Source organism: Papio anubis, chromosome 12 (assembly GCF_008728515.1).
Source record: "Papio anubis isolate 15944 chromosome 12, Panubis1.0, whole genome shotgun sequence".
In the NCBI taxonomy this organism is placed as follows: domain Eukaryota; kingdom Metazoa; phylum Chordata; class Mammalia; order Primates; family Cercopithecidae; genus Papio; species Papio anubis.
In genome coordinates, this window is record NC_044987.1 from 32,617,344 (window position 1) to 32,643,873 (window position 26,530).

Consider the following 26,530-nt stretch of genomic DNA (forward strand, 5'->3'; position numbering starts at 1 on the left):
TCACTGGAATTTTGATGGAGAGAATCTGTAGATAACTTTGGGTAGTGTAAACATTTTAACAATATTAATTCTTCTAATCCATGAACATAAAGTATCTTTCTATTTATCCATGTCTTTACTTCCATTCTTCAGTGTTTCATAGTTTTCAGTGTCAAAGTCTTTTGCCTTCTTGGTTAAATTTATTCCTAAGTATATATTTTTTAACAATTGTAAATGAGATTGTTTCCTTGATTTCATTTTTGGATAGCTTTTTTTAAAAAAAATAAATGCAATTGACTATTGTATATTGATTTTGTACCCTGCAACTTTACTGTATTGTTTATTAGGTCTAACAGGTTTTTTTTGGTGGAGTCACTAATATTTTCTAACTATAAGATTATGTCATCTACAAACAGGGACAATTTAACTTTTATAAGATTTAACTTTTTTGAGATTTGTTAAACTGCCTTTTCTTTAACTATTGAGATGGTCATATGGTTTTTGTTCTTTATTCTGTTAATGTGGTGTATGACATTTATGGATTTGTACATGTTGACCCATCCTACGTTCCAGGGAAAAATGCCACTTGATCATGGTATATCATCCTTTTAATGTATTGTTGAATTCAGTTTGCTAGCATGTTATTGAGGATTTTTGCATCAATGTTCATTGAGGATATTATAATTTTCTTTTATTGTAATGCCTTTGTCTGTCTTTGGAACCAGGGTAATGTTGGCCTCATAAAATGAGCTTAGAAGTATTTCCCCTGCTTCAGTTTTTTGAAGTAATTTGAGAAGGGTTGGTACTAATTGTTCTTTAAACATTTGGTAGAATTCACCAGTGAAGACATCAGGTCCTGGGCCTTTCTTTGAAAAAGATTTTGGTTACTGATTCAATCTTCCTACTTGTGATTAGTTTGTTCAGATACTTTATCTCCTCATAGTTTAGTCTTGGTTGATTGTAAGTTTCTAGGAATTTATTTCTTCTAAACTATCCAATTTGTCGGCGTATAGTTATTTGTCTTTTAAGATTTTGTCTCTTAAGATTCTTCGTATTTCTGCATAAGTTGTAATGTTTCCCTTTTCATTTCTGATTTTAGAGTCTTCTTTCATTTTTTTATTAGCCTAGAAAAAGGTTTATCAATTTTATCTTTTCAAAAGACCCACTCTTAATTTTGTTGCTCTTTTATATTGCTTTCTGAGTCTCTGTTTTATTTATTTCTTCTCTGATCTTTGTTATTTCCTTCCTTCTACTAGTTCTGGACTTAGATTGTTCTCTTTTTTCCTAGTTTTTTTTGAGAAATGATGTTAGGTTGTTTCTTTGAGGTTTTTCTTCTTTTTAAATGTAGGTGTTTATTGCTACAAATTTTTCTCTTAGAATTGCCTTTGCTGCTTCCCATAATTGAGTAAGTTGTGTTTATATATCATTGTCTCAATATTTTCCCTTTGATTTCTTCTGGGATCCATTGGTTGTTCAGAAGCATGTTTTTTAATTTCCAAATACTTGTGACTTTTCCAGTCTTCTTCCTGTTATTTATTTCTAGTTTCATGCAATTGTGGCCAAAAAAGATGCATGATATGATTTTAATCTTCTTAAATGTGTTGATTATATGCTTTAAAAGGCTCACCTGTATCTTTCTTTAGTAGGTTTTACAACTTCTTGAATTACATTTGACTTATTAATGCATGCCATTTTTGACAAAAGTACGAGATAGAAATCTCTTATCGAGTTTGATTTATTCCACGTGCCTTCACATCTCCCATTGACTTAAGATGTGCTCTTTATCATACCACAAAATATTTTGTATCCTATATTCTATTACATTCTTTATATATTTCTAGTTTATGAGTACCAATTTATATTATTTATTGTGTTTTTATTAAATCGTTTGATATTTTTTAGACCCAAGTTTCTTTCATTTATTTTCTTTTTTGGATTTTTCTTTTAGATATTTATTTTTAGAAATGTGAAAAAATAAATAGTAGAGAAAAACCTGTCCTTAGACAGGAAGACATAAGTATTGAAACTACTACATTCTAACTAAATGTATAAATTTAATACAAGCATAATGAAACTATCAATAAAATGTATTATATAATTTGATACAGATCTTTGATTATTTTTCCATTAGGTCTTAGTGAAGATTTAGAATTTTCTTTTCATAGGTTTTACAATTCTCTGTTAAATATATTTCTACTTTATATTTTATGGCTTTTATTATATTTTGGCTAGCTATTGCTAATATAAGGGAAAACTGCTGAATTTTTAATATTTACTTTTATTATCTGGTACTGTACCAAACACATTTCTTACTTCTGAATCTAACTATTTTTCGTTAAAAATCTTGAATTTTTTATAGTAGACTATTAGATAACCTGTAAAGTGATAGATTTATGTTCTCATTTCAAACTTTTTCTTCTCATTTTTTATCACGTTTTATTTTACTTATTGTTGAAGTTCTCAGCTATGTAAAATAGTAATGATAATGACAAACATCTTTGATTTCTTACATTAATGGAAACATTTCTGGTGTTTCTCCATGTTGTTTTTATCTAAAATAGTTTTCTTCACCATGTTAAAAATTTGTCTGTTACTCTTAGTTTACTAAGCTTTTTCTTATTTTCTTTTACAAAATGAAGAATAGATATTAAATATTATCAACTTTTTGGATCCATGGAGACGATGATTAGTTTTTGAATTTTAGACTTTTTCTTAAAGGACCTTAGTGTTCATTTAATTTTCCATAAATATATTAATTTCCTTTGTAGTATATGTGGAAAATTGAGGTCCAGGTTGTATTTGAACATGTCCAGTGAAAAAAAAAACCAAAACAAAACAAGGCAAAAACAAAATAAAACAAAAACCCAAAAGCAGCTCAGTCCATTCTTGATATGTCTTCATTTATTTAACTTGGGTGACATTGATCTATAAATCAACAATCTTTTCAACGGTCTTCTAACTATTTATGAATCATTCCTTTGTTACCCAGTTCTTATTTTTCAATCGCGCTGACAAACATATTACACAATTGTTCTCTAAGTGAAACCATATTAATCACAAGTGCTTACAAAATAAGCATATGACAATGTCAGAATTTTGGACAACATCTATGTCAAGCTCAAATTAGAGCAAAAATGAAATTAGCAATTCATAGATTCTTCTATTGGTTTCTGATGATTAATAACATAACATTTTAGCTGCAAGAGAGATACCAAATGTAAATTACTATAACCTCTTTATTTTAAACATTAAGAAATTGAGGTTCAAAGATATAGCAGCACCTGCTCAGATTTTACTCAAACTGGAGTTTGCAGAGCACTTTCATTCATAGAGAATCAGCAGCCCCTCTGAAGCTTCTGAGGTGTTTCTGTTTTCACCTGGTCAGTTCTACACGTGATAGGAATCAGGGCTCAGGGTTTCCATGCTTTAAAATATCCAGATGAAATCGTGACTAAACTTTTATCTGTACTTCTGGCCAACCAGAAGTACATTTCCCAGAGAGACTCCTATGTTAGTGGTTTTCCATCAGCAACAGCAACTCACAAACTGCAGGTTTGTGTAACTTTTGAGCTTCTTGAGTCATTAAGCATTTAATGTTTTCTCAACCTTTTGCTCCTGGTGGCCATTTATTTTCCTTTCCCTTTAGGTTCCTTGCCTGAGACTTCCTAGAACAGCGGTCCCCAACCCCCGGGCTATGGACTGCTATCCATCTGTGGCCTATTAGGATCTGGGCCACACAGCAGGAGGTGAGCAGTGGGCAGGCCAGCAAAGCTTCACCTGTATTTGGTATTTACAGCTTTTTCCCATCACTTGCATTACCGCCTGAGCTTTGCCTCCTGTGAGATCAGTGGAGGTATTAGATTCTCCTAGGAGCATGAACCCTATTGTGAACCATGCACGTGAGAATCTAGGTTGTGTGCCCCTTACAAGAATCTAATGCCTGATGATCTGTCACTGTCTCCCATCACCACGAGATGGTACCACCTAGTTGCAGGAAAACAAGCTCAGGGATCCAATCAAGTCTACATTATGGTGAGTTGTATAATTATTTCAGTATATATTACAACGTAATTGTAATAGAAATAAAGTGCACAATAAATTTAATGTACTGAAATAATCTCCAAACCATCCATCCCACCCCACAGGTCTGTGGAAAAATTGTCTTCCACGAAACCAGTCCCTGGTGCCAAAAAATTTGGGGACCACTGTTCTAGAGGACAACTCTTTTTCTTTACTCCATTTCTTCTATCAGCTTTTCAAAACACTGTGTTACATATATTATATGTATAATATATATACACATAATATATATATCCCACATGTATATATGTAAAGTATCAATTTTTGCAAAATCAAACTATTAATCAAACAGTGCAGATGTATAATGAGGCAAAGGTCCTCTCTCAGTAACATCTCTTCCTCTGCCCACAGAGACACATAACTCACCTTCATCCTCATTTCTCAGAATGAATGAATGTTTTTTTATTTCAATGGCATAAACATACTATATAAACTTACATAACCTATAATTGCATAGCAACTTCCAACTCTGTAAGAACTATCAGTCCTGCATTCACCCAACAATTTTTTTAACTTTAAAAACTATCGTTTCTTTGTTCACTCAGCTTTCTTCATGACTCCAGATCTACTCAATACTTCCATACTTGATTCAAAAATACATTATTTAATCATATTTGGTCTTTTTAAAAAATTGGTTTCACCATGTTTTTAATGTAAAGTGATAAAACTGCATAGGTAACTACAGAATGCAGGAAGTTAGAGATTGAGGTGTAATTGTATACCAGCTTATTGATGAAAAAACTGAGGCAGAGAGAGATTTAATGACCTCTCTGAAATCATGCAACTTCAGTTAGGGAAGTGGCCGAAATAAAAATCCAGGCTTTGAGACTTCTGATCTAATGATTCCACTTCATCATGTCATAAGCTCTTTCAGAATCTTCTAACATTTGTACACCACCTTATTCCTTCTGGGTACTCAATAAATGCCTGGGCTTGTTAGTCCGGTACTCACTATACTTCAAAAAAAAAAAAAACCCAAAAAAAACCCAGAGAAAAACATGTCTTATCTTCCCACATGATAAATTGATGTCAGAATAAAAGTTTACTGTAGTAATTTTTTCAGTGTGAAGGTTGTTACCTGTGAATGAAAAACAGTGTTATGAGAAAAGGCACAAACAGCTCAACTAACTGTAACAACAGCAAAATAAATTCTGTCTCAATTTTTGTTTTTTTCCTTTTACATGAAAGGTTAACACTTCAACTGACACTACAAGTGTTTACTAATTTGGCTTTAGCTCACAGAATTTGAATTGGGTAGAAAACCTTTGAATATTACTTTTCCCATGAATGTTTTCCCCATACTTGGTGTTGCCAAAGAGATTACCTTGGCACTGTTTAACTTAACATTTATTGACTAATTCATTCAAGCATCAAAGCTTATGAATACTTACAGATAGCAGTTGCCACAAACAAATATTAGGCAGAATATCTTATTGCTAGGCATAAAAACTAGAAAATTGTAAGAATTTTAAATAATGGCTCCACATGTTGAGAGATCAAAAAGGAAGACTCTAACTTAAATCAGAAAGAACAGACTTTAGAATGATACGGGGGTTGTTTGTTTCCCCAGGAAAAATGTTCTTTCCAGGGCCAAGAGCATTTTCTTATTGTTTCTATATTCCTTCCGTCCATCCATCCATCCATCCATCCATCCACCCACCCACCCACCCATGCAGGCAGGCATGCACCCTACACACCTGTGTCAAATACAAAGCTGGATCCTCAGGACCCAGTGGCTTCTGCTCTGAGTTTCAGTTTTAAATTTAAAGGCAAACTCAGAAGTTTCTAAATGTGTGGCCTCTTTTCCCCTCTATCAAATCAATTGCTTTTTCCCACACTTCCAACATTCATTTTGTTGTCCACCTGTTCATGGGAAGCAAAGGCACCTTTGCAGACAGATTTCGGTCTGGCTTTCTTTCATCCAATTGCAATGGGCCTCTGATCTTTTCATGGCTGGCTGCTTGCCATGCACGTCTCAAGGAGCACCTCCTTGGAGGGGCCTCTTTTAACCATCTCATCTGAAGTAGTCATTCACCAGCTTCCATCACATCAACCTGTTTTATTTTCATTGCAGCATTTGTCCTTGATATTTTTTCAGTTGCTTATTTAATTGGTCCCCCTTTCTGCCATGAAAGCTCTATGAGGGCAGACAGGTGCCTCATCTGCTTGTTTGCCTCCGAATTCTGAAATGATTTGAAACGCAGTTGGCATTCATTAAATATTTGTTGACTGAATGAATGGATTCTTAATTGGCTACTACTGCTTGAAGGTCTACAAATACTGATTCATCCTTGTTGACAAGTTTTTACTTCTCACACGTGTGCATATTAATCAGACTTTAAAACTAAGTCTTAAAAATAAAAACAGCTTGGAAACGTGGGAAACATCTGGCAAAGAAATCATTGTGGCATTCGCAGTGATGGAAGGGAAATTTTTTTCTCTGAAGTAAGCAGGTTGTTGGCCTCTTTATCGGTATCATTGGAAAATGCTTGCCTATTTTTGTTGATTTTCTCAGGAACTGGGAACATCTGACGTTGGGAACATAAAAAGTTCATTTTTAAAGCAGAGTCATAATAACTTTAGGAGTTGAGAGTAAGAGAGAAAATGCCCAAAGAAAATGAAGGCAGTCTGGAGAAAGAAGAGGCTCATGTCCCTTTTAGGGAACAGGTTTCCCTGGCTTTTCGAGAGTGATACTTAAAGGAAGCTTCCTAGAAAGTCCGCAGTTGGTATCCTTACTAAATAAGCCAACTAAATAGTAGAGGGGAAAAAAATAGTGCGTGCCTGGCTCCTCCTAATTCAGGCTTATACCGCCTCCTGAAAGTTGTGGCTACAGCACAGGCTTTGGCTGTTTTCTAGAACGTCGCTCGGATCCCTTTAAAGGTGGGGATCTTGACGGAGAATGCCGGGGGATGAAGGCGGGAGCTGAGGGCTGGAGAGTCTCTGTTGACATAGTAACTCTTCAGCTCTGTCTCCCTTGCTCTCCGCTCTTACGCTTCGCTACCACCAGCGGCCCCGCCTGTGCCCTCTCTGCCTGGGAGTCCCGGACGCATTCTCGCGGGGTCTCCTTGGCCTGACCCGCTCAGGTCAAGGTCCCCTTTGCATCCCCTTAAGTGGTGATTTCTCCCCGGGCCAGTGGGCGAGCCAGTTGCGGCGGGCGGCTGCACCCCCTGCCTCATCGCCGTTCCCTGGGCACCGGTCTGCCCAGGACCAGTTCAGCCGCTGACGCGCGCCCTCGGCACCGGGTGCCCGCTGGGACTGCCCACTCGGCTCCCCCGGGAGCGGGACCCAGGCCAGTCGGGCGTTCCCGCCATGAGCCAGAGCCCGGCGTTCGGTCCCCGGAGGGGCGGTTCTCCCCGGGGCGCTGTCGGAGCCGGTGCGCGGCGCAACGAGAGCCAGGACTATCTGCTCATGGACTCGGAGCTGGGAGACGACGGCTGCCCGCAAGCCCCGCTGCCTTGCTACGGCTACTACCCCTGCTTGTGAGTGCCGGCGATGCGGGGCGGGTAGGGCGCGGGCTGCGCGGAGGGAGGCTGTGCACTAGCAGGAGTGGCCGAGCCCGGTCCGCGCGCGTTCTGAACCCGCGTGTGTACCTCCTAGGACGGTGCTGGGAGGTCAGCGAGAGCCAGGGCTGGGACCTGAGTGAGTGGAGGGGCGCGCGGGGAGTTGGGGGAAGGGGGTGTCTAGGTTTGCTCCTCGTAGGTACCCATGGATATGTTTGCCCACGAGAGTGAGACCGCAGAGTACCAACACCATTGCAGGTGATCAGATGGGTGGTCGATTTCTCCAGACCCGTTCATCCTGTGCTCTCCAAGAGACAGGATCGCTGCGTAACAGGCGTGATCTGGACACGGGGCTGATTCAGATGTGCGCTCGGGTGACTCTTAGCTTCCGTGAGAGAGATGACTAGAACTCCAAGGGCTGGAGCCGCCTGGGTGCGTGCGGGTAACTCCTGAACTCGTGCGCCCAGCGGCGGTCTCCACGCTTGGCTTAGCGTTTCGGGCTGAGCGCTCAAGTCCTTGGACCGTGGGACAGCCAAAGTTAGACCAGGACCTCTCCCCGCTCCTGGGGCCTTGGGGTGAAGACAGAAGTAGAACCAATAGGCCTCTCCACTGGCGGCGCGAAGCTTTTTACCAGGGGCGTCTGGGGAGACGAGGCTGTTAGGGGCGTGGGCTGGGAGACTCACGGGCTGTAAAAGTGAGGGTGTCGGGGTCGTTTGTGTTGGGCTATGGGTAACTACAAGCTTTTGTTTATGAATCTAGGGTATTTTTTTCTTGTGGCTGGGTGGGTGACGGGAGGGGAGGTAGGGAGTAAGCAGAGTGGACTCCAGAAGAAAAGACTCTGCTTCCCCAACACTGCTGTGACCACATGTGCAGCGGGCAGATAGCATTTCTGTCCCATTGCCCCTTTGGGTGATTGAGTAGTTAAGTTTCCTGACTTGTCACATCCACCCGCTGGCGGTTTCCCGAGGTTCTCAACTCTATAAACAGCTTTAGTTGTAGGGAGGATTCCTCCCCATAGGTGCCTGGCCTACCCTCTTGATAGATGGGTGCTGTGTCAGGGCTGTCCAGTCTCAAGGCCTGCGGTGCCCTTCTGAAGTAAGAGGTGAGCCCCAGTAAAGGGAGCACCTAAAAGAGGTGAGCCCCAGTAAAGGGAGCATCTAACTTTTCTCAAAGATAAAGGAAAATAGTTAGAACTGGTTTCATTCATCTTTGTGCTGTGCAAGTTAAGACCTTTTACAATTGTGTATATGTTTTTCTTTTTAAAAGTTCAAGACATAATTCCGTACCATACAATTCTCCCATTTAAGCTGTACAATGCACTATTGTTTAATACATCCTTAAAGTTGTACAGCCATCACCAATATCTAATTCCAGGACAATTTCATCGTCCTTCAAAGAAATCTTATACTTCGTGTTAAATTAGAAGATATTTTTATTTCTCATAGTACAGACTCTTCCAACTTTAATGGGTAGCATACAAATCATCTGGAAATCTTGTTAGAATGCAGATTTTGAGAAGGCAGGTCTTAGGTTACAGCCCAAGATTCTCCATTTCTGACATCCCTCAGATGATGACAAGATTGCTAGTCCATGAATCACCTTCTGAATAGCAAGGTGATATATGACAAGAAAAAAGAGTGGAAAAAAATAAATTAATCCTGGATATTCTGAAATGCTATTTTAAAATTTGCTTTGAAGGTGTAAGTTTAAGACATAGATGGAATTTTTATTGGCTTAAACTTGAGATCTCCGATGTCTGAGGGTTATAGGTTTGGCAACATTACCTCCTGGCTAAACTAGGTGACTAAAAATTTATACTGCTTTTTAAAAATTAGACTGGCCCATGAACAAAACCTTTTTTCATTCAGTAATCCCTATAATCACTTGTCACTGTGTCTGTCAAAAAATTATTTGATTAAAAAAACTTGTGGTTATATATCAGTAGTGAGAGAGACTAAATAAAGTAATAATGCCAAGTTGTCCTGAAAACTTTCCCTAGTGCTTTCTTCAAATGTGTCTTACTGCCTAATTTGTCTAATTATTGTCATTACGTTTTTTAGCTATAGGTTCTCACTGTTACCCAGGCTGTCCTCAACATGCAGTATTTAGTGAATATGTATTTTTCTCCCTTAGTTCAAGAATCCTGGACTATTAAAAAATAGAACTGAGCAGCAGAGTGATCAACAGAAATATTTTAATGTGCTTCAATTCATAACATCCACCCTCTGCATGACGTCAGAGGTACTATAATACATGTAAGAGTGAGCCATGCTCTAGAATTTGAGCTTGGTTTTATGTGAATCTATTATTTCCAAAAGGTTCTATAGCTACATTTCATCCACTGTTTTCTCTGACAAGGTTTTAATTTTTTTCCAGTTGAATAATCAACTAACAGAAACATTTTAACCAATAAACAAAAGTACTTCACACCTATGATGTATAAGAAAGAGCTAAAGAAAATTACTCCCTCTGGTAGAGTAGAAATCAACTCTTCCATATGCTTTTGACTTGTGAGTTACACAATTTCATTTTTTTTTTTCAGAGTAGGGGGTATACCATTTCTGAAAGTGGCAATCACTAGTACATTTTAGATATGAATATTGCCATTTTCTCAAATCACTGAGATTTTCCCTTATGAGATTCCAAGTCTTTGTAAGTTGTCATTTCTGTGGAATGAATTATATGACTCTTGCCAAAAATTTCTCTTTCAGTTTTCTTATTTAGAAAGATTTTACATATATTTACGGGGCTTTTACTGCTGAAAATTGTGGTAAATTATCTTATTTGTGAGCAATTATGTGTTATAAGGCCTTAATTGTTAAAGTAGTGACAAACTGAAATGATGTTTAGAAGAAAATGACTCAGATTTTCTCTTTGTTCAACGTTCAATAGCAAATCAATTAATACACTCTATTGTTATCAATTTGTAATGGCGATTAGCAAGAAAGGCCCATGTCCTGCCAAGGTCCCAGGAGGCATTTTAGATTTCCTTTATTTAGAACTTTAAAGATATGTCTATAGTTCATCACTTCTGAACTTGGGGAAGAATCCCAGACATTAAAAAAAGTTAAGCAGTTCTAAAATCTCAAGATCTGGAAACACAGTCCAGCTAAACTTCCTACTTGGGAAGGAGTAATTGATTAATTATGAATAATGAAACAGTAAACTGTAAACTAAAGCACTGGCAATGCAGTTGACTAAGACAATCTGAAAAATTTATGGTTACAGACACCTAGCAGTACTGAATAAAAGATTTTAAATGATTTTAAAACATTTCCCAATTTTGTGAAAAATAAAAGGGTAATCTACCATGGGCTAAGAACAAAGACAAAGATTGTGAAGTGACGATGTGGTTGTCCTGTGAGTTATGCATCTCAGTGACCAAGGAGCCTGGAATCTAATGTCCATATGAGACAGAAAGAAGGCAAATTCTTGGTGCCAGATGAGGCAGAGAGCTGGAACTGAGATATCTCTGTCCCCTGCATAAAACCATTAAATAAAAATGTAGGCTAGAAATATATGCCCACCAGCATAGAGTGAGAACTCTCCCCCTTGAGAATATCGTTTTTGGGATTTTTGTTTTTATATCCTACCTAACTAGAAATTCTCAACCTGGAAAATACTCCTGAGGCTCCTACAAGAGCAAAACATAAAATCATTATGAAAGACTAGTACCAAGCATCTAGATTGCCTAGGCTTTTCAAGAAGAAAGCAAGTCCTGCTAAAGATATGCTTGCTATAATGAATAACAAAACACACAAGGAAATAGTCAACCAAGAGTGAGAGTCAGTGGACGATACGATCCATGAGTGAGAGGCAATATAAGACATGCAGTAGCCAGTGGATTTTTTAAAAAGTTGAGATAATCAACAACATGAAAAAGAATATTTAAAAGTATGTATAAATATTGAAAATATAAAACAAGAAATCAAACCTTAAAAAAAAAATGACATTTTTAAAGAAAAGGACAAATAGAACATCTATAAGTAAAAAATACAATTCTTACAAAAATTCAATGTAAGGGTTAAATACCCAAAATGCAGAGACATAAAAAATATTTTATATGAACATTGTTAAGAGTAATGGAGCTAGAAGGTAAGAATTCCAGGAAAAGAAAACATGTAGAAGTGGGAGAGGCAACACTTGAATAGATAATGGGTGAGGATTTTCCAGAAATAATGAATTTTCATGTTCATGAAATATACCAATATTACTGTAAAACAGAAAAATAAACCCATTTAAACATATCATTTAAATTGCAGAACACCAAAGACAGGAGGAAATACTAAAAATTAATCAAAACATAGAGATTTGAATGAGAGTTTTAAAATTCAAAGTATTTACAGTGGAAATGCACTCATAATATATTTTGATATTACCTTGGTTATAGAATGTATAGCTTGTAAGAACAATGGATTTGCCATTACATAAAAGGTTTACTCTCTAGTTTTTAATGGAGTCAGTGCTCCACTGCTGATAAGGTCTCTGATGGATATGTACTAAAAATTTTTTAAAGGTGACTTATTGAATCACAGTCTTAGGGGAAACTGAAAGTGATTCTTAATGTTATCCTCTATTTCATATGAAAACACAAAAAATGACTTTTTAAAAATGAGTCACAGATCCTTTAAAACTTTATTGACTTCAAGAGGGTTTTGGATGACTTGAACCCCATTTATGAACCCCAAGATCCAGAGTTTGAATTCCCAGTTTAAAGTAATGTAATATCAGAGACCACAAATAAATAAAATACCCCACATAGTGCTTTCTTTTCTCCAGGCAAAAAAAGTTAGCATTGAACACATTGATAAATAAATAAGAGAATGAAGCATTCAGACCTTAGGCTAGAGAATCTTTCCTGATATTACTTGCCAATAGGGTAACTTACTCTCTTAAAGAAGTTTAAGATTGAAGAACATGGACTCAGGCCTATGCATCATATTACATTATCATACCCTTGTTATCTCTCCCTTGTTTTTGGCAACCCTGATCATTGAAACATCTGCTACACATTTCTACACTTATTTGTTCACATGTCCTTTTCCTCTTACTAGAGCGTAGGCCATAAGAAGTGGGTCTGTCCTTCATCCCCCTATGCTTAACACAGTACCTAGCAAAGAGAAGGTGCCATGTAATTTATTCCTCAACAAAGATATTTCCTCCTCAGTATTTATTCTAGTAAGAAATACAATGATGCCAGCTGCTTTAATAAAATAGCATCTGGATCAGCTAAGTTAGGTAGAAGAGTGAATGTCCATATCAAAAGAGATACCTTTATCTTATATTCCAGCTGCCTGTCACAAAGACTCATCTTTCAGGGAATCTTTCACTAATCACTACACGCTTCTTTTTAGCTTTCTAGCCTGAGGCTCTTCCCTTAAAGTTCTCTCTGCACACCTGAGGTGAGGCTGTATCTTTACCAGAGAGAATTACTAAAAAGGGAAAAACTCCTGGCTGGCTATAACTGCTCTTCCAGCTCATTTATGGAGTCTCCTAGGGACTGACCCTTGCCTGGACACAAGCATCATCTCTCTGGCAGTGAGTGTTCTTGCTTTCCCTCTGCAGACCGTCCTCAATTAATCTAGTCCTACGTCCCAGCCCAGACTGAAGAATGACTGCCTTCCCACCTCCCACCACAACCTTTTTCTTTGGTGTAATATCTGCTTTCCAAACTTTGTCTTTTAAAAATTCTCCTTCTTTCCTAGATGATTGACATTAGATATGTCTACTGCTTTGAGCAAAGATACCACCACTGATCCACAGAGGTGTGGCTTTACTCTCTGACCCCAAAGGGGCAGTCACATCAGAACACGACAGCCCAGCAGCAGTATAAGGTATTTCCAAATAAAATTAAAGGGTTGATTTTCTTACAAGACATATTTATTGAATGATACGTGAAATCAATAAAAGAGAACATGCACAACACCATGATTTCTTATACATACGTAGTGATTTAGAATGGAGAAAGAATCCTATAATCTATTACACCCTTTGAAATAGCATGTATAACCATAAAGCCAAGACCTGGACTTTGGTGAAAGATTTGCATTGTGGAAGCTTGCTCTTCCAGGGGAAAAGCACGTGTAAAAACACCTTTGAATCTGGCTCACCTTCTATTAGGAGTAATCATCTCCCCCAACCACTTGGATTAATGGTGGGTCTCATAGCTGATGACTTTGAAGCTCTGTGTTCTGCATGGAAACGACCTGTTTTGTGTTGAAACCTCCCCTGGCTTGAAGTAATCAACTCCACTGGTAACACATTATTATCGTGAAGCGTTTTTAGGATGCCAGCATTGTAGGTTGTGGAATGATTGCCAGATGTTCTTAAAAGCCCACATTTATTCTGTAACAAAATGTTTGTCTCCAGGAAGACATTGCATAATTTTTTTTTTCTCTAGACAGTTATGCTCCTTGAGTTGTAAGAAGTAACTTCATAAGGCAATTCATCTTAAAGAAGGTAAAAGTCATAAACGGAAAACATTTTCTTGAGTCCATTCTTATTTTTCTCCCTCTTTCATAAAAAATGCCAAATATAATTGGTTCCAGTTGGATACAATTACCATGTGTGATTGCTCTTTGTTTAGGAATCTTCTGATGGCTTTCAATACATGCAGAAGTGCTCATCCATATGCCAAATTTCAATTAAACTTTGGCATCTAAAATTTGGTATGCTGCTCAAGAGGCTTTAAGCCATTGGAACTGACTGAATCACAGTTCTTATAGAATCTCTGTTTAGAGCAGAATACAGAAATGAGTGTTACACATACTCAAACAACCTATATGATTGCAGCATAACTGTTCTCCACCTAATTCAGCTCTCAGCCATGACAAAGAGGAGAAATGATGTTAACTAGAATTAGATACAGTTTAATGTAAGTTGCTGTTTCTGTGAAGGACTAATCCAAAATATTTATGTATATTTGGGGCAACTAACATTTTTTGAATACCTATTCTGTAGCAGGTTATTTTCTAGTTGTCATACAAATGTAATTAGATCTTCAGAGCATCCACTCAGCTATTTTTAGCATCCATTTTATAAAGAACAATGTTGAAACTTAGAAATGTTAAACAATGTGCAGAAAGTTATACAGCCAGTAAGTCGTTGTCAAGTGGGCAAAACCCAGTATATTTTGGGCTGGAACACGTGGACCGAAGGGCTGGCAGGTTGCATGGAGTCCTCTATTCTCTCAGTATCCCATATCTCAGTCCTCTATTCTCTCAGTATTCAGCCAGGCACAGCTGGATACAGGTGGATTATGCTCTTCAAAAGTGCACTCACCCCCATTCCTTCTCTTCTCCCTTTTCATAGGAATTTGGAGAGCCACACATTGGCTCTGATCTACTGAACTAACATTCCTTGTGCTGTGCTCATTATATCTAAGTTATATCCTGGGTGCAGGCAGAGGACTGGAAGAAAGGGGCATAAATAGCAGTAATAAGTATGTTTAACCCTCACTTTCTCTTTCTGTTGAAATCTTAGCCATCTTTGAAGGTCAAGCTTTATATCTCCCTTATTTCATTAATTGATTAATCTATTTATTCTTTCACTTCTGTTGATTTTATATGATTATGTCCAGCAAGCATAGAAATAATAGCTAGATTTATTAGAGATTTCTGTGTGCTAGGCCATTCTCCAAGTGCTTTGTAGGTATTAACTCATTTAATCCTTATAACCTATGAGATATGCATTTTTATAATCCTCACTTTACTGATAAGGAAAAGGAATCACAGTAAAAAGAAGGTAGGTGACTTGCCAAATGCTACACAGCTAGCAGTTGGCACAAATGGGAAGAAAGAAAGGGAAGAGCAAAGGATTTCGTTTTATCTCTTATTTCAATAAAGAGTGAAACTAGGTTTTGAAAAATTGCCAATCTTTGTCACCAAAGGAAGACTATGAATGTAACAAAATTGTGTGTCGATTGCTAATGTTACCAAAGATCCACAAACTGATCATGACTAAAGACTGTGAAAGGCAAGGCTTTCTTTTACTTTTCAATGCCATCATGTGGATAAAATTGCTTCTGTGCTATAATGCAGGTTGTTTTAGAGACATTGACTCACATGACAGTGTGAAACTGGGGATTTCACCACAACATTTGCATAATTTTAAAGCATTTACATGGTATTCATCTAAAAATATAAGTTGCTGGGAATCAATTATAGTGTGGATAGTCATGTTAAGATTGACTGCCTATTCAAAGCAGAGTTCATGTTTCAGTTGCAGCAGCTTTGGTTTTTGACACAAAAAGCATTTTGTCCTGACTTGCACTAGCACAAAACTTAAAACACACACACACACACACACACACACACACACACAGAAAACAACCAACCAAAAAAAACTAGGAAGAATTCTTTTCACGGGACTCGCTAACAAAACTATCTTAAGAGTTATGAGTCATAATAAGAATTATAAATGGCAATTTCTAAAGGTAACTTAAAAATTCTTTTAGGGAGTTAAACTGTTACAGATAAAAATCATTTTTGTTGTTGCTGTGTTAGCCTTCTTGAAACAGAATTTTGCATGGAGTAGATTGAAGGGTGGCAGAAGCAGCTATAAAAAGCTGATCCCTGGGCAGTAAGAAAATCCTCACACTTACCTAGAGGAAGGATTTCTGCAGGAACCCTTTTCTTGGAGGGGCATTGAAGGCCAGACACTGTATTCCGTCTGGAAAGATGCTTAATTTATTTCAACAAACATTTGTTTAAGTTCCTTTGGTACATTAGGCACCATGTTAGGGTAACCATGAATACCATATAGCATGAAGTCTAAACTTCTATCAATTGTAACCTGCTCTGACATTTTATGTGTCTTTAAGAAGTAAGCAAAAAGAAGGGTTATCAGTTAAATTATATCTTAGATTTTTATTTTATACTTCTTAAAACAGTTCTTTATACTCAATTAGATATAGATTTGGATCATCTATAACTCAAGCACATAATAAAAAAGAAGATATAAACAAAATACATTTGTTATGGTATTCTTAAGTTCCTTCACATTTAGGGATGGAGTCTTCAGAATCGCTTTTCAACTCAGAAGCTTCAGTGCCCATATTTTTTCACAGTGCTGTGCTCTGTGCCAAAAGGATATTGGTGATGAAGGATTTCTTTAAAACAATCTAAAGAATCCATAATAGACCAAAAGCTTTTGGTGCTAGACAATTAAACTGACTTTGCAATTACATATAACTAGCCTATTTCGACTAACAGTTCCAGAATGTTGCTAAACAAATCTGATTCCACACTGTTCCTCATGTATTCTCCACCCTTCTCAACACACACACACACACACACACACACACACACACACACACACATTTGTTTCTCAGGCTTGAAAGGAGCTTCACTACTGTTCCCAGGATTTTTTTCAAGCCATGCTATTCATTCTGAAACTCTGGATGCTATTGTTTTTAATGTTGGCACATGCACTGATGATGAAAACTATGTCACGGTAATGACTGACACTTGACTGACAGTGATTGCAAGAAGGCTTAGATTATAAGACATGTTGTGTCTAGAGAAGTTAAAATGGGAGAAATATGTGTCTTAGAATCAATGAAATATGATGTTCAGTGTGCTAGAGTTACTGTAAATGAGGAAGAAGAGGAAACATGGAAGATTACAAGGCAAACAGTATTGTTTATGATCTGTCCAAAAGCTAAGAAGTTTGGATTTTATTCTCTAGCTGACTTTAAAACACAGATAAGACTATGCCAGACCCTTGCTTTATTTACATTAGCTTATTTGATCCTCACAACAAACCTGGGTGGTTGGTAATATTATTTCTACTTGTAAATGCAGAAAAAGAAGTTCAGAAAGGTAAAATAATTTGCCAAAGAATTAATGGTTCTTAAGTATCTCAGGATTTGGGCTCATATTTGACTGTTTTGTTTATTTGGTTGTTTGCTTTTACTGGTCTACGCTTCCTCTGAAGTAGAATACCAGTTTGATGAGGAAAGGATGTACTCTGTAAAAAATGACTAGCATCTGGTAGGGACTCAAGACATATTTGTGAAATGAATAAATCAATGCCTGCCTTATACAAAATTATTTCAGTGTATTGGCCTTATCTCTACAATTCTTTCTTCTATGGACATCATACGGTATCACCAGACTTTGCCTTTTAGGGTATCAAGTTTTCATCTTAACATTTTTAGAAACACATTATTGGAGTTTTATATTCTTGAAGCTTAGGTCATTTGACAAGTTGCATTTTTTAAATTAAACTTTAAATTTTGGGGTACATGTGCAGAACGTGCAGGTTTGTTACATAGGTATACGCATGACATGGTGGTTTGCTGCACCCATCAATCTGTCATCTGTATTAGGTATTTCTCCTAATGCTATCCCTCCAATAGCCCCTCACCCCCTGACAGGCTCTGGTGTGTGATGTTCCCCTCCCTGTGTCCATGTGTTCTTCTTGTTAATCTCCCACTTATAAGTGAGAACATGCGGTGTTTGGTTTTCTGTTCTTGTGTTAGTTTGCTGAGAATGATGGTTTCTGGCTTCATCCATGTCTCTACAAAGGACATGAACTTATGACTGCATAGTATTCCATGGTGTATATGTGCCACATTTTCTTTATCCAGTCTATAATTGATGGGCATTTGGGTTGGTTCCATGTATTTGCTATTGTGAACAGTGCTGCAGTAAACATATGTGTGCATATGTCTTTATAGTAGAATGATTTATAGTGCTTTGGGTATATACCCAGTAATGGGAATGCTGGGTCAAATGGTATTTCTAGTTCTAGACACTTGAGGATTGCCACACTGTCTTCCACAATGGTTGAACTAATTTACACTCCCACCAACAGTGTAAAAGTGTTCCTATTTCTCTACATCCTCTCCAGCATCTGTTGTTTCCAGACTTTTTAATGATCACCATTATAACAGACATGAGATGGTTTTGATTTATGGTTTTGATTTGCATTTCTCTAATGGTAAGTGAAAATGAGCATTTTTTCATATGCAGTTTGTTGGCTGCATAAATGTCGTCTTTTGAGAAGTGTCTGTTCACATCCTTTGCCCACTTTTTGATGGGGTTATTTTTTTTTCTTGTAAATTTGCTTAAGTTCTTTGTAGATTCTGGATATTAGCCCTTTGTCAGATGGATAGATTGCAAAAATTTTCTCCCATTCTGTAGGTTGCCTGTTCAATTTGATGATAGTTTCTTTTGCTGTGCAGAAGCTCTTTAGTTTAATTAGATCCCATTTGTCTATTTTGGCTTTTGTTGCCATTGCTTTTGGTGTTTTAGCCTTGAAGTCTTCGCCCATGCCTATGTCCTGAATGGTATTGCCTAGGTTTTCTTCTAGGCTTTTTATGGTTTTAGGTCTTATGTTTAAGTCTTTAATCCATCTTGAGTTAATTTTTCTATAAGGTGTAAGGAAGGGATCCAGTTTCAGTTTTCTGCATATGGCTAGCCCCTTTTCTCAACACCGTTTATTAAATAGGGAATCCTTTCCCCATTGCTTGTTTTTGTCAGGTTTATCAAAGATCAGATGGTTGTAGATGTGTGGTGTTATTTCTGAGGCTTCTGTTCTGTTCCATTGGTCTATATATCTGTTTTGGTACCAGAACCATGCTGTTTTGGTTACTGTAGCCTTGTAGTATAGTTTGAAGTCAGGTAGAGTGATGCCTCCAGCTTTGTTCTTTTTGCTTAAGATTGCCTAGGCTATGTGGACTCTTTTCTGGTTCCATATGAAATTTAAATTAGTTTTTTCCAATTCTGTGAAGAAAGTCATTTGTAGCTTGATGGGGATAGCATTGAATCTATGAATTAACTTTGGGCAGTGTGGCCATTTTCATGATATTGATTCTTTCTATCCATGAGCATGGAGTGTTTTTCCATTTGTTTGTGTCTCTATTATTTCCTTGAGCAGTGGTTTGTAGTTCTCCTTGAAGAGGTCTTTCACATCCCTTGTAAGTTGTATTCCTAGGTATTTTATTCTCTTTGTAGCAGTTGTGAATGGGAGTTCAATCATGATTTGGCTCTCTGTCTGTTATTGGTGTATAGGAATGCTTGTGATTTTTGCAGATTGATTTTGTATCCTGAGACTTTGCTGAAGTTGCTTATCAGCTTAAGGAGATTTTGGGCTGAGACAATGGGATTTTCTAAATATACAATCATGTCCTTTGCAAACAGAGACAATTTGACTTCTTCTTTTCAAAATTGAATACCCTTTATTTTTTTCTCTTGCCTGAATCCCCTAGCCAGAACTTCCAATACTATGTTGAACAGGATTGGTGAGAGAGGGCATCCTTGTCTTGTGCCAGCTTTCAAAGGGAATGTTTCCAGCTTTTGCCCATTCAGTATGATATTGGCTGTGGGTTTGTCATAAATAGCTCATTATTTTGAGACATGTTCCATCAATACCTAGTTTATTGAGAGTTTTTATCATGAAGGGCTGTTGCATTTTGTCAAAAGCCTTTTCTGCATCTATTGAGATAATCACGTGGTTTTTGTCATTGGTTCTGTTTATGTGATGGATTACATTTATTGATTTGTGTATTTTGAACCAGCCTTGCATCCCAGAGATGAAGCCAACTGGATCATGGTGGATAAGCTTTTTGATGTGCTGCTGGATTTGGTTTGCCAGTAGTTTATCAAGGATTTTTGGATCAATGTTCATCAGAGATATTGGCCTGAAATTTTCTCTTTTGTTGTATCTCTGCCAGATTTTGGTATCAGGATGATGCTGGCCTCATGAAAAAAGTTAGGGAGGATTCTGTCTTTTTCTATTGTTTGGAATAGTTTCAGAAGAAATGGTACTAGCTCCTCTTTGTACTTCTGGTAGAATTTAGCTGTGAATCCGTCCGGTCCTGGACTCTTTTTGGTTGGTAGGCTAATAATTGTGGCCCCATTTTGTTATTGGTCTGTTCTGGGATTTGACCTCTACCTGGGTTAGTCTTGGGAGGGTATATGTGTCCAGGAACTTATCCATTTCTTCTAGATTTTCTAGTTTATTTGTGTAGAGGTGTTTATAGTATTCTCTGATGGTAGTTTGTATTTCTGTGAGATGAGTGGTGATATCCTCTTTATAATTTTTTATTGCATCTATTTGATTCTTCTCTCTTTTCTTCTTTATTAGTCTGGCTAGTGGTCTATCTAGTTTGTTGATCTTTGCAAAAAACCAGCTCCTGGATTCATTGATCTTTTGAAGGGTTTTTCATGTCTCTATCTCCTTCAGTTCTGCTCTGACCTTACTTCTTGTCTTCTGCTAGCTTTTGAGTTTGTTTGCTCTTGCTTCTCTAGTTCTTTTAATTATGATGTTAGGGTGTCGATTTTAGATCTTTCCTGCTTTCTCTTGTGGGCATTTAGTGATATAAATTTCCCTCTAAACACTGCTTTAGCTGTGTCCCAGAGATTCTGGTATGTTGTGTCTTTGTTCTCATTGCTTTCAAAGAACATCTTTATTTCTGCCTTAATTTTGTTATTTACCCACTAGTCATTCAGGAGCAAGTTGTTCAGTTTCCATGTAGTTGTGCAGTTTTGAGTGAGTTTCTTAATCCTGAATTCTAATTTGATTGCACTGTGGTCTGAGAGACTTGTTATGATTTCCATTCTTTTGCATTTGCTGAGGAGTGTTTTACTTCCAGTTATGTGGTTAATTTTAGAGTAAGTGAGATGTGGTGCTGAGAAGAATGTATATTCTGTTGATTTGGGGTGGAGAGTTCTGTAGATGTCTATTAGGTCTGCTTGGGCCCGAGCCGAGTTCAAGTCCTGGATATCCTTGTTAATTTTTTGTCTTTTTGATCTCTCTAATATTGACAATAGAGTGTTAAAGTCTCTCACTATTATTGTGTGTGAGTCTAAGTCTCTTTGTAAGTCTCTAAGGACTTGCTTTATGAATCTGGGTGCTCCTGTATTGGGTGCATATATATTTAGGATAGTTAGCTCTTCTTGTTGCATTGATCACTTTACCATTATGTAATGGCCTTCTTTGTTTCTTTTGATCTTTGATGGTTTAAAGTCTGTTTTTTCAGAGACTAGGATTGCAACCCCTGCTTTTTTTTTTGCTTTTGATTTGCTTGGTAAATATTCCTCCATCCCTTTATTTTGAGCCTATGTGTGCCTTTGCATGTGAGATGGGTCTCCTGAATACAGCACACTGATGGGTCTTGACTCTATCCAATTTGCCAGTCTGTGTCTTTTAATTGGGGCATTTAGCATTTAGCCTGTTTATGTTTAAGGTCAATATTGTTATGTGCGAATTTGATCCTGCCATTATGATGCTAGCTGGTTATTTTGCCGGTTAGTTGATGCAGTTTCTTCATAGCGTCGATGGCCTTTACAATTTGGTTTGTTTTTGCAGTGGCTGGTATTTGTTGTTCCTTTCCATGTTTAGTGCTTCCTTCAGAAGCTCTTGTAAGGCAGGCCTGGTGGTAACACAGTCTCTCAGCATTTGGTGGTCTGTAAAGGATTTTATTTGCCCTTCACTTATGAAGCTTAGTTTGGCTGGATATGAAATTCTGGGTTGAAAATCGTTTTGTTTAAGAATGTTGAATATTGGCCCCCATTCTCTCCTGGCTTGTAGGGTTTCTGCAGAGAGATCTGCCATTAGTCTGATGGGCTTCCCTTTGTGGGTAACCTAGTCTTTTCTGTCTGGCTGCCCATAACATTTTTTCCTTCATTTCAACCTTGGTGAATCTGACAATTACGTGTCTAGGCATTGCTCTTCTCAAGGAATATCTTTGTAATATTCTCTGTATAACCTGAATTTGAATGTTGTCCAGCCTTGCTAGGTTGGGGAAGTTCTCCTGGATAATATCCTAAAGAATGTTTTCCAACTTGGTTCCTTTCTTCCCATCACTTTCAGGTACACCAATCAAACGTAGATTGGGTCTTTTCACAAAGTGTCATATTTTTTGGAGGCTTTGTTCGTTTATTTTCACTCTTTTTTCTCTAATCTTGTCTTCATGCTTTATTTTGAGTTGATCTTCAATCTCTGATATCCTTTCTTCCAGTTGATCTATTTGGCATGTATGATACTTGTGTATGCTTCATGAAGTTCTTGTGCTGTGTTTTTCAGCTCCATCAGGTCATTTGTGTTCTTCTCTAAGCTGGTTATTCTAGTTAGCAATTCTTCTAGCCTTTTTTGAAGGTTCTTAGCTTCCTTACATTGGCTTAGAACATACTTCCTTTAGCTCTGAGGAGGTTGTTATTACCCACCTTCTGAAGCCTACTTCTGTCAGTTCATCAAACTCATTCTCCATCTAGTTTTGTTCCCTTGCTGGTGAGGAGTTGTGATCATTTGGAGGAGAAGAGGCATTCTGGTTTTTGGAATTTTTGGCCTTTTTGTGCTGGTTTCTCCCCATCTTTGTGGATTTATCTGCCTTTTGTATTTGAAGTCGGTGAGCTGCAGGAGGGGTCTCTAAGTGGACGTCTTTTTTGTTGATTTTAATACTATTCCTTTCTGTTTGTTAGTTTTGCTTCTAACAGGCCTCTCCGCTGCAGGTTTGCTGGAATTTGCTGGAGGTCCACTTCAGACCCTGTTTGCCTGGGTATCACCAGCGGAGGCTGCAGAACAGCCCAGATTGCTGCCTGTTCCTTCCTCTGGCAGCTTCATTCCAGTGGGGCACCTGCCAGATGCCAGCCAGAGCTCTCCTGTATGAGGTGTCTGTCGGCCCCTACTGGGAAGTATCTCCCAGTCAGGATACACCGGGTTCAGGGACCCACTTGCGGAGACAGTCTGTCCCTTATCAGAGCTCAAACACTGTGCCCAGGGAGGAGGGACTCTAGAGAGGCCGTCTGGCCTCAGGGGCTTTGCTGAGCTGTGGTGGGCTCTGCGCTGTTAGAACTTCCCCACAGCTCTGTTTATAACTGTGAGGATAAAACCGCCCACTGAAGCCTCAGGAATGGCAGACGCCCCTCCCTGCACCTAACTAGAGTGTCCCAGGTGATCTCAGACTGCTTTGCTGGCCATGAAAATTTCAAGTCGCCAGATCTTAGCTTGCTGGGCTTCATGGGGTTTGGACTGGCAGAGACAGCCTTCAGCCCTCTTTCCAGGGTGTTTGCTCAAACAGCTGCCCAGGTTTGTGCTGGAAACCCAGGGCCCTGGTGGTGTAAGTACCCAAGGGAATCTCCTGGTCTGCGGGTGGCCAGGATCGTGGGAAAAGCTCAGTATTTGGGCCTGAGTGCACAGTACAGTCCCTAATGGCTTCCCTTGGCTTGGAGAAGGAGTTTCCCGACCCCTTGCGCATCCCGGGTGAGGTGATGCCCCACCCTGCTTCGGCTGGCCCTCCTTGGGCTGCACCCACTGTCCAACCTGTCCCAGTGAGATGAACTGGGTACCTCAGTTGGAAATGTAGAAATCACCCGCCTTCTGTGTTGATCTGCTGGGAGCTGCAGACCGGAGCTGCTCCTATTCTGCCATCTTGCCAGCAACCTTGATGAGTAATAAGAGTTCTGTGATACATTCTTGATCTCTAAAATGGTGCTTGTTAAATATTTTTTAACAATCCTACAAACAAGATGTGTATATAAACAATTTTTCTTTTCATCTTGATAGAATGCCTGTGAGGATACATCTTTTTTTGTTGTTGTTTTTATTTTAATAACAAGAGGAAAGGGGTATAAATTTTTATTTAAGTTGAAAGAATTTATGAAAACTAAACTTCCTGAGACCAGAGCTCAGTATCTCCAGGAAAAAAATCTTAAATACTGAAATGAAGAAATCCAACTTAAAATCAAGAAAGTTGGAAAAGAATGGGTAAGCAAAAAATGTTCTAAAAGTTACACATTATTGATAATATAATTTTAAGTTGTACCATGTTGTGCCTAGGCAAAACTTACAAAGTGATTTAGTTGATTTTTATTGTAATCTGTCTTCTAGAAATTAGGTCGATCATTTTCAAATTAGATTACAATATGCCCCATATACCCAAAGTGGCTTAGAAATTATCCGTATGTCACTTCTTACCTGCAAGAATCTAATATCCTTTTGCTAGAAACTTATGGCGGAAGATATCACTGAAGAAAGAATGTTGTGTGTTAAGTGAAAATAGAGAAAATATTAGCAAGCCCTTGTCTAAACATGTACACCGGATGATGGGGATTAACAAATGTTTTAATTAGTGGTTTTCACATCTGGTTATGTTTCTGAATCACTTAAATGATTTTTAAAAATACAGATTCCCTAAGGCTGACAAGAGTCCAAATAAATCAGAATTTCTGAGGATAGAGCCTAGCAATGACATTTTTTTAAAAAAATTATCCAGATGATTCTAATATGTAGGTAGTTTTGGAACCTATTATTTCAACTATTTTAGATTCACTATGAAAACCCGAGTTGAAAATAAACCTAGTTTCAATCAAGGAAGCTGTTACTGTGTATTTATCCAATAAAAAACATATGAGATTAAGAAATTATGCCATTTAGGATCCAATGATCAGATATTGTCAAATAAATTAGAAAATAATATATTCTAACTTAGCAAATTTTCATCAAATACCTATTATATAAAAAGTGCTATTCTTAACATATTTTAGGAGCAGAAATGATGGGTCTCTATGATATGCTTGATAAGATATCAGGAGAGTAATGTCAGAGAGTTGTTTTTTGCGAAAGTATATGAAAAAAATTCCCATTCCAGTTTGTTTCTTAAAGAACTGCCTGTTGGAATAATTTTATATTTGAATTAAAGGGTAAAAGAATTTCTCAGAATTTGATTTTTATCTTAATATTGACTTTCTTCCTTATTTGGATTCTCAGTGTAAACTTCAAGTTCTGCAATTTCAGAAAGTATTGAGGAAATTTGACCTTTTTCAAATCACTCAAGATTTTTAGGGTAAAATTTCCCCAAAGGATGAAAATTTTGCTAGTTAACTAAACTCATTATCACTTAGGTGGGTTTCTTCTTTTTCTGAATATTATGTAATTTTGAACACTTCTTTTCATTTGTTGTTTTCTTTGCTGTGCAGAAGCTTTTAGTTTGAAGAAGTCCTACTTGTTTACTTTTGCTTTTGTTGCCTATGCTTTTGGTGTCATATCCAAAGAATTATTGTCAAGACCAATGTCAAGGAGCTTTTTTCCTGTGTGTTCTTCTAGGAAAAGGTCTTATGTTTAGGTCTTCAATCCATTTTGAGTTGATTTTTGTGTATGGTGTAAGAGAGGGATCCAATTTAATTCTTTTGTGTGTAGCTATCCAGTTTTTCCAGTATCATTTATTGAAGAAACCATCTTTTCTTCCATTATGTCCTCTTTGTACCCTTGTTGAAAATTATTTAACCCTATATGCTTGAGTTTATTTATGGACTCTCTATTCTGTTCCATTGATCTATGTGTCTGTTTTTAAGCCAGTACCATATTGTTTTGATTACTGTAACTTTCAAATATAATTTGAAATTAGGTTGTGTGATGCCTCCAACTTTTTCTTTCTCAAGATTACTTTGGCTGTTTGGAGTCTTTTGTTGTTCTGTATACATTTTAGAATTGTTTTTCTATTTCTGTGGCTACTGGAATTTTGATAGGGATTGTTTTGAATCTCTGCATCACTTTAGGTAATATGAAAGGTTTAACAATATCAATTTTTCTAATCCATGAGCATGGAATATCTTTCCATTTGTGCCTTCTTCAATTTCTTTTGTATTGGAAGCATCTCTTTTTAAATTCAGGAGGAAGACAATGATGCCTACACTGCTGCTTCTATAAGCATGTACTGGAACCTTAACTAGCACAGTAGAAAGTGAAAGAAACAAAAATAGTAAGTTTGTAAAGGAAGAAATAAAAGTGCCACTATTAGCATAAGATTGTATAATAAAGCTCAAAAATTCCATGGAAAAATTATTAGATACAGTAAGAGAGTTTAGCAAATTGTTGTATATATGGTTGATATATAAAATCAATCATACTCATATCAGCAATGAACTGTTAGAAAACATACGGTTCACATAAACAACAAAACTTAAGGTCACTGGGAATAAACCTAGCAAAAAACGTGGCTTTAATGGAATAAAATTTAAAATTGT

General features: G+C 37.5%; 1 protein-coding gene across 1 annotated transcript in view; it reads left to right on the plus strand.

The window, feature by feature from the left end:
- Positions 1-6,709: 6,709 nt before the first annotated feature.
- TRPC6 (transient receptor potential cation channel subfamily C member 6) overlaps positions 6,710-26,530 on the plus strand; it is a 132,090-nt gene continuing 112,269 nt past the window's right edge. Inside the window, exon 1 of the mRNA XM_031653018.1 lies at positions 6,710-7,538. Within this exon, the coding sequence (XP_031508878.1) occupies positions 7,369-7,538 (170 nt within the window). The 5' untranslated portion in view covers positions 6,710-7,368. The remainder of the gene's footprint in view (positions 7,539-26,530) is intronic.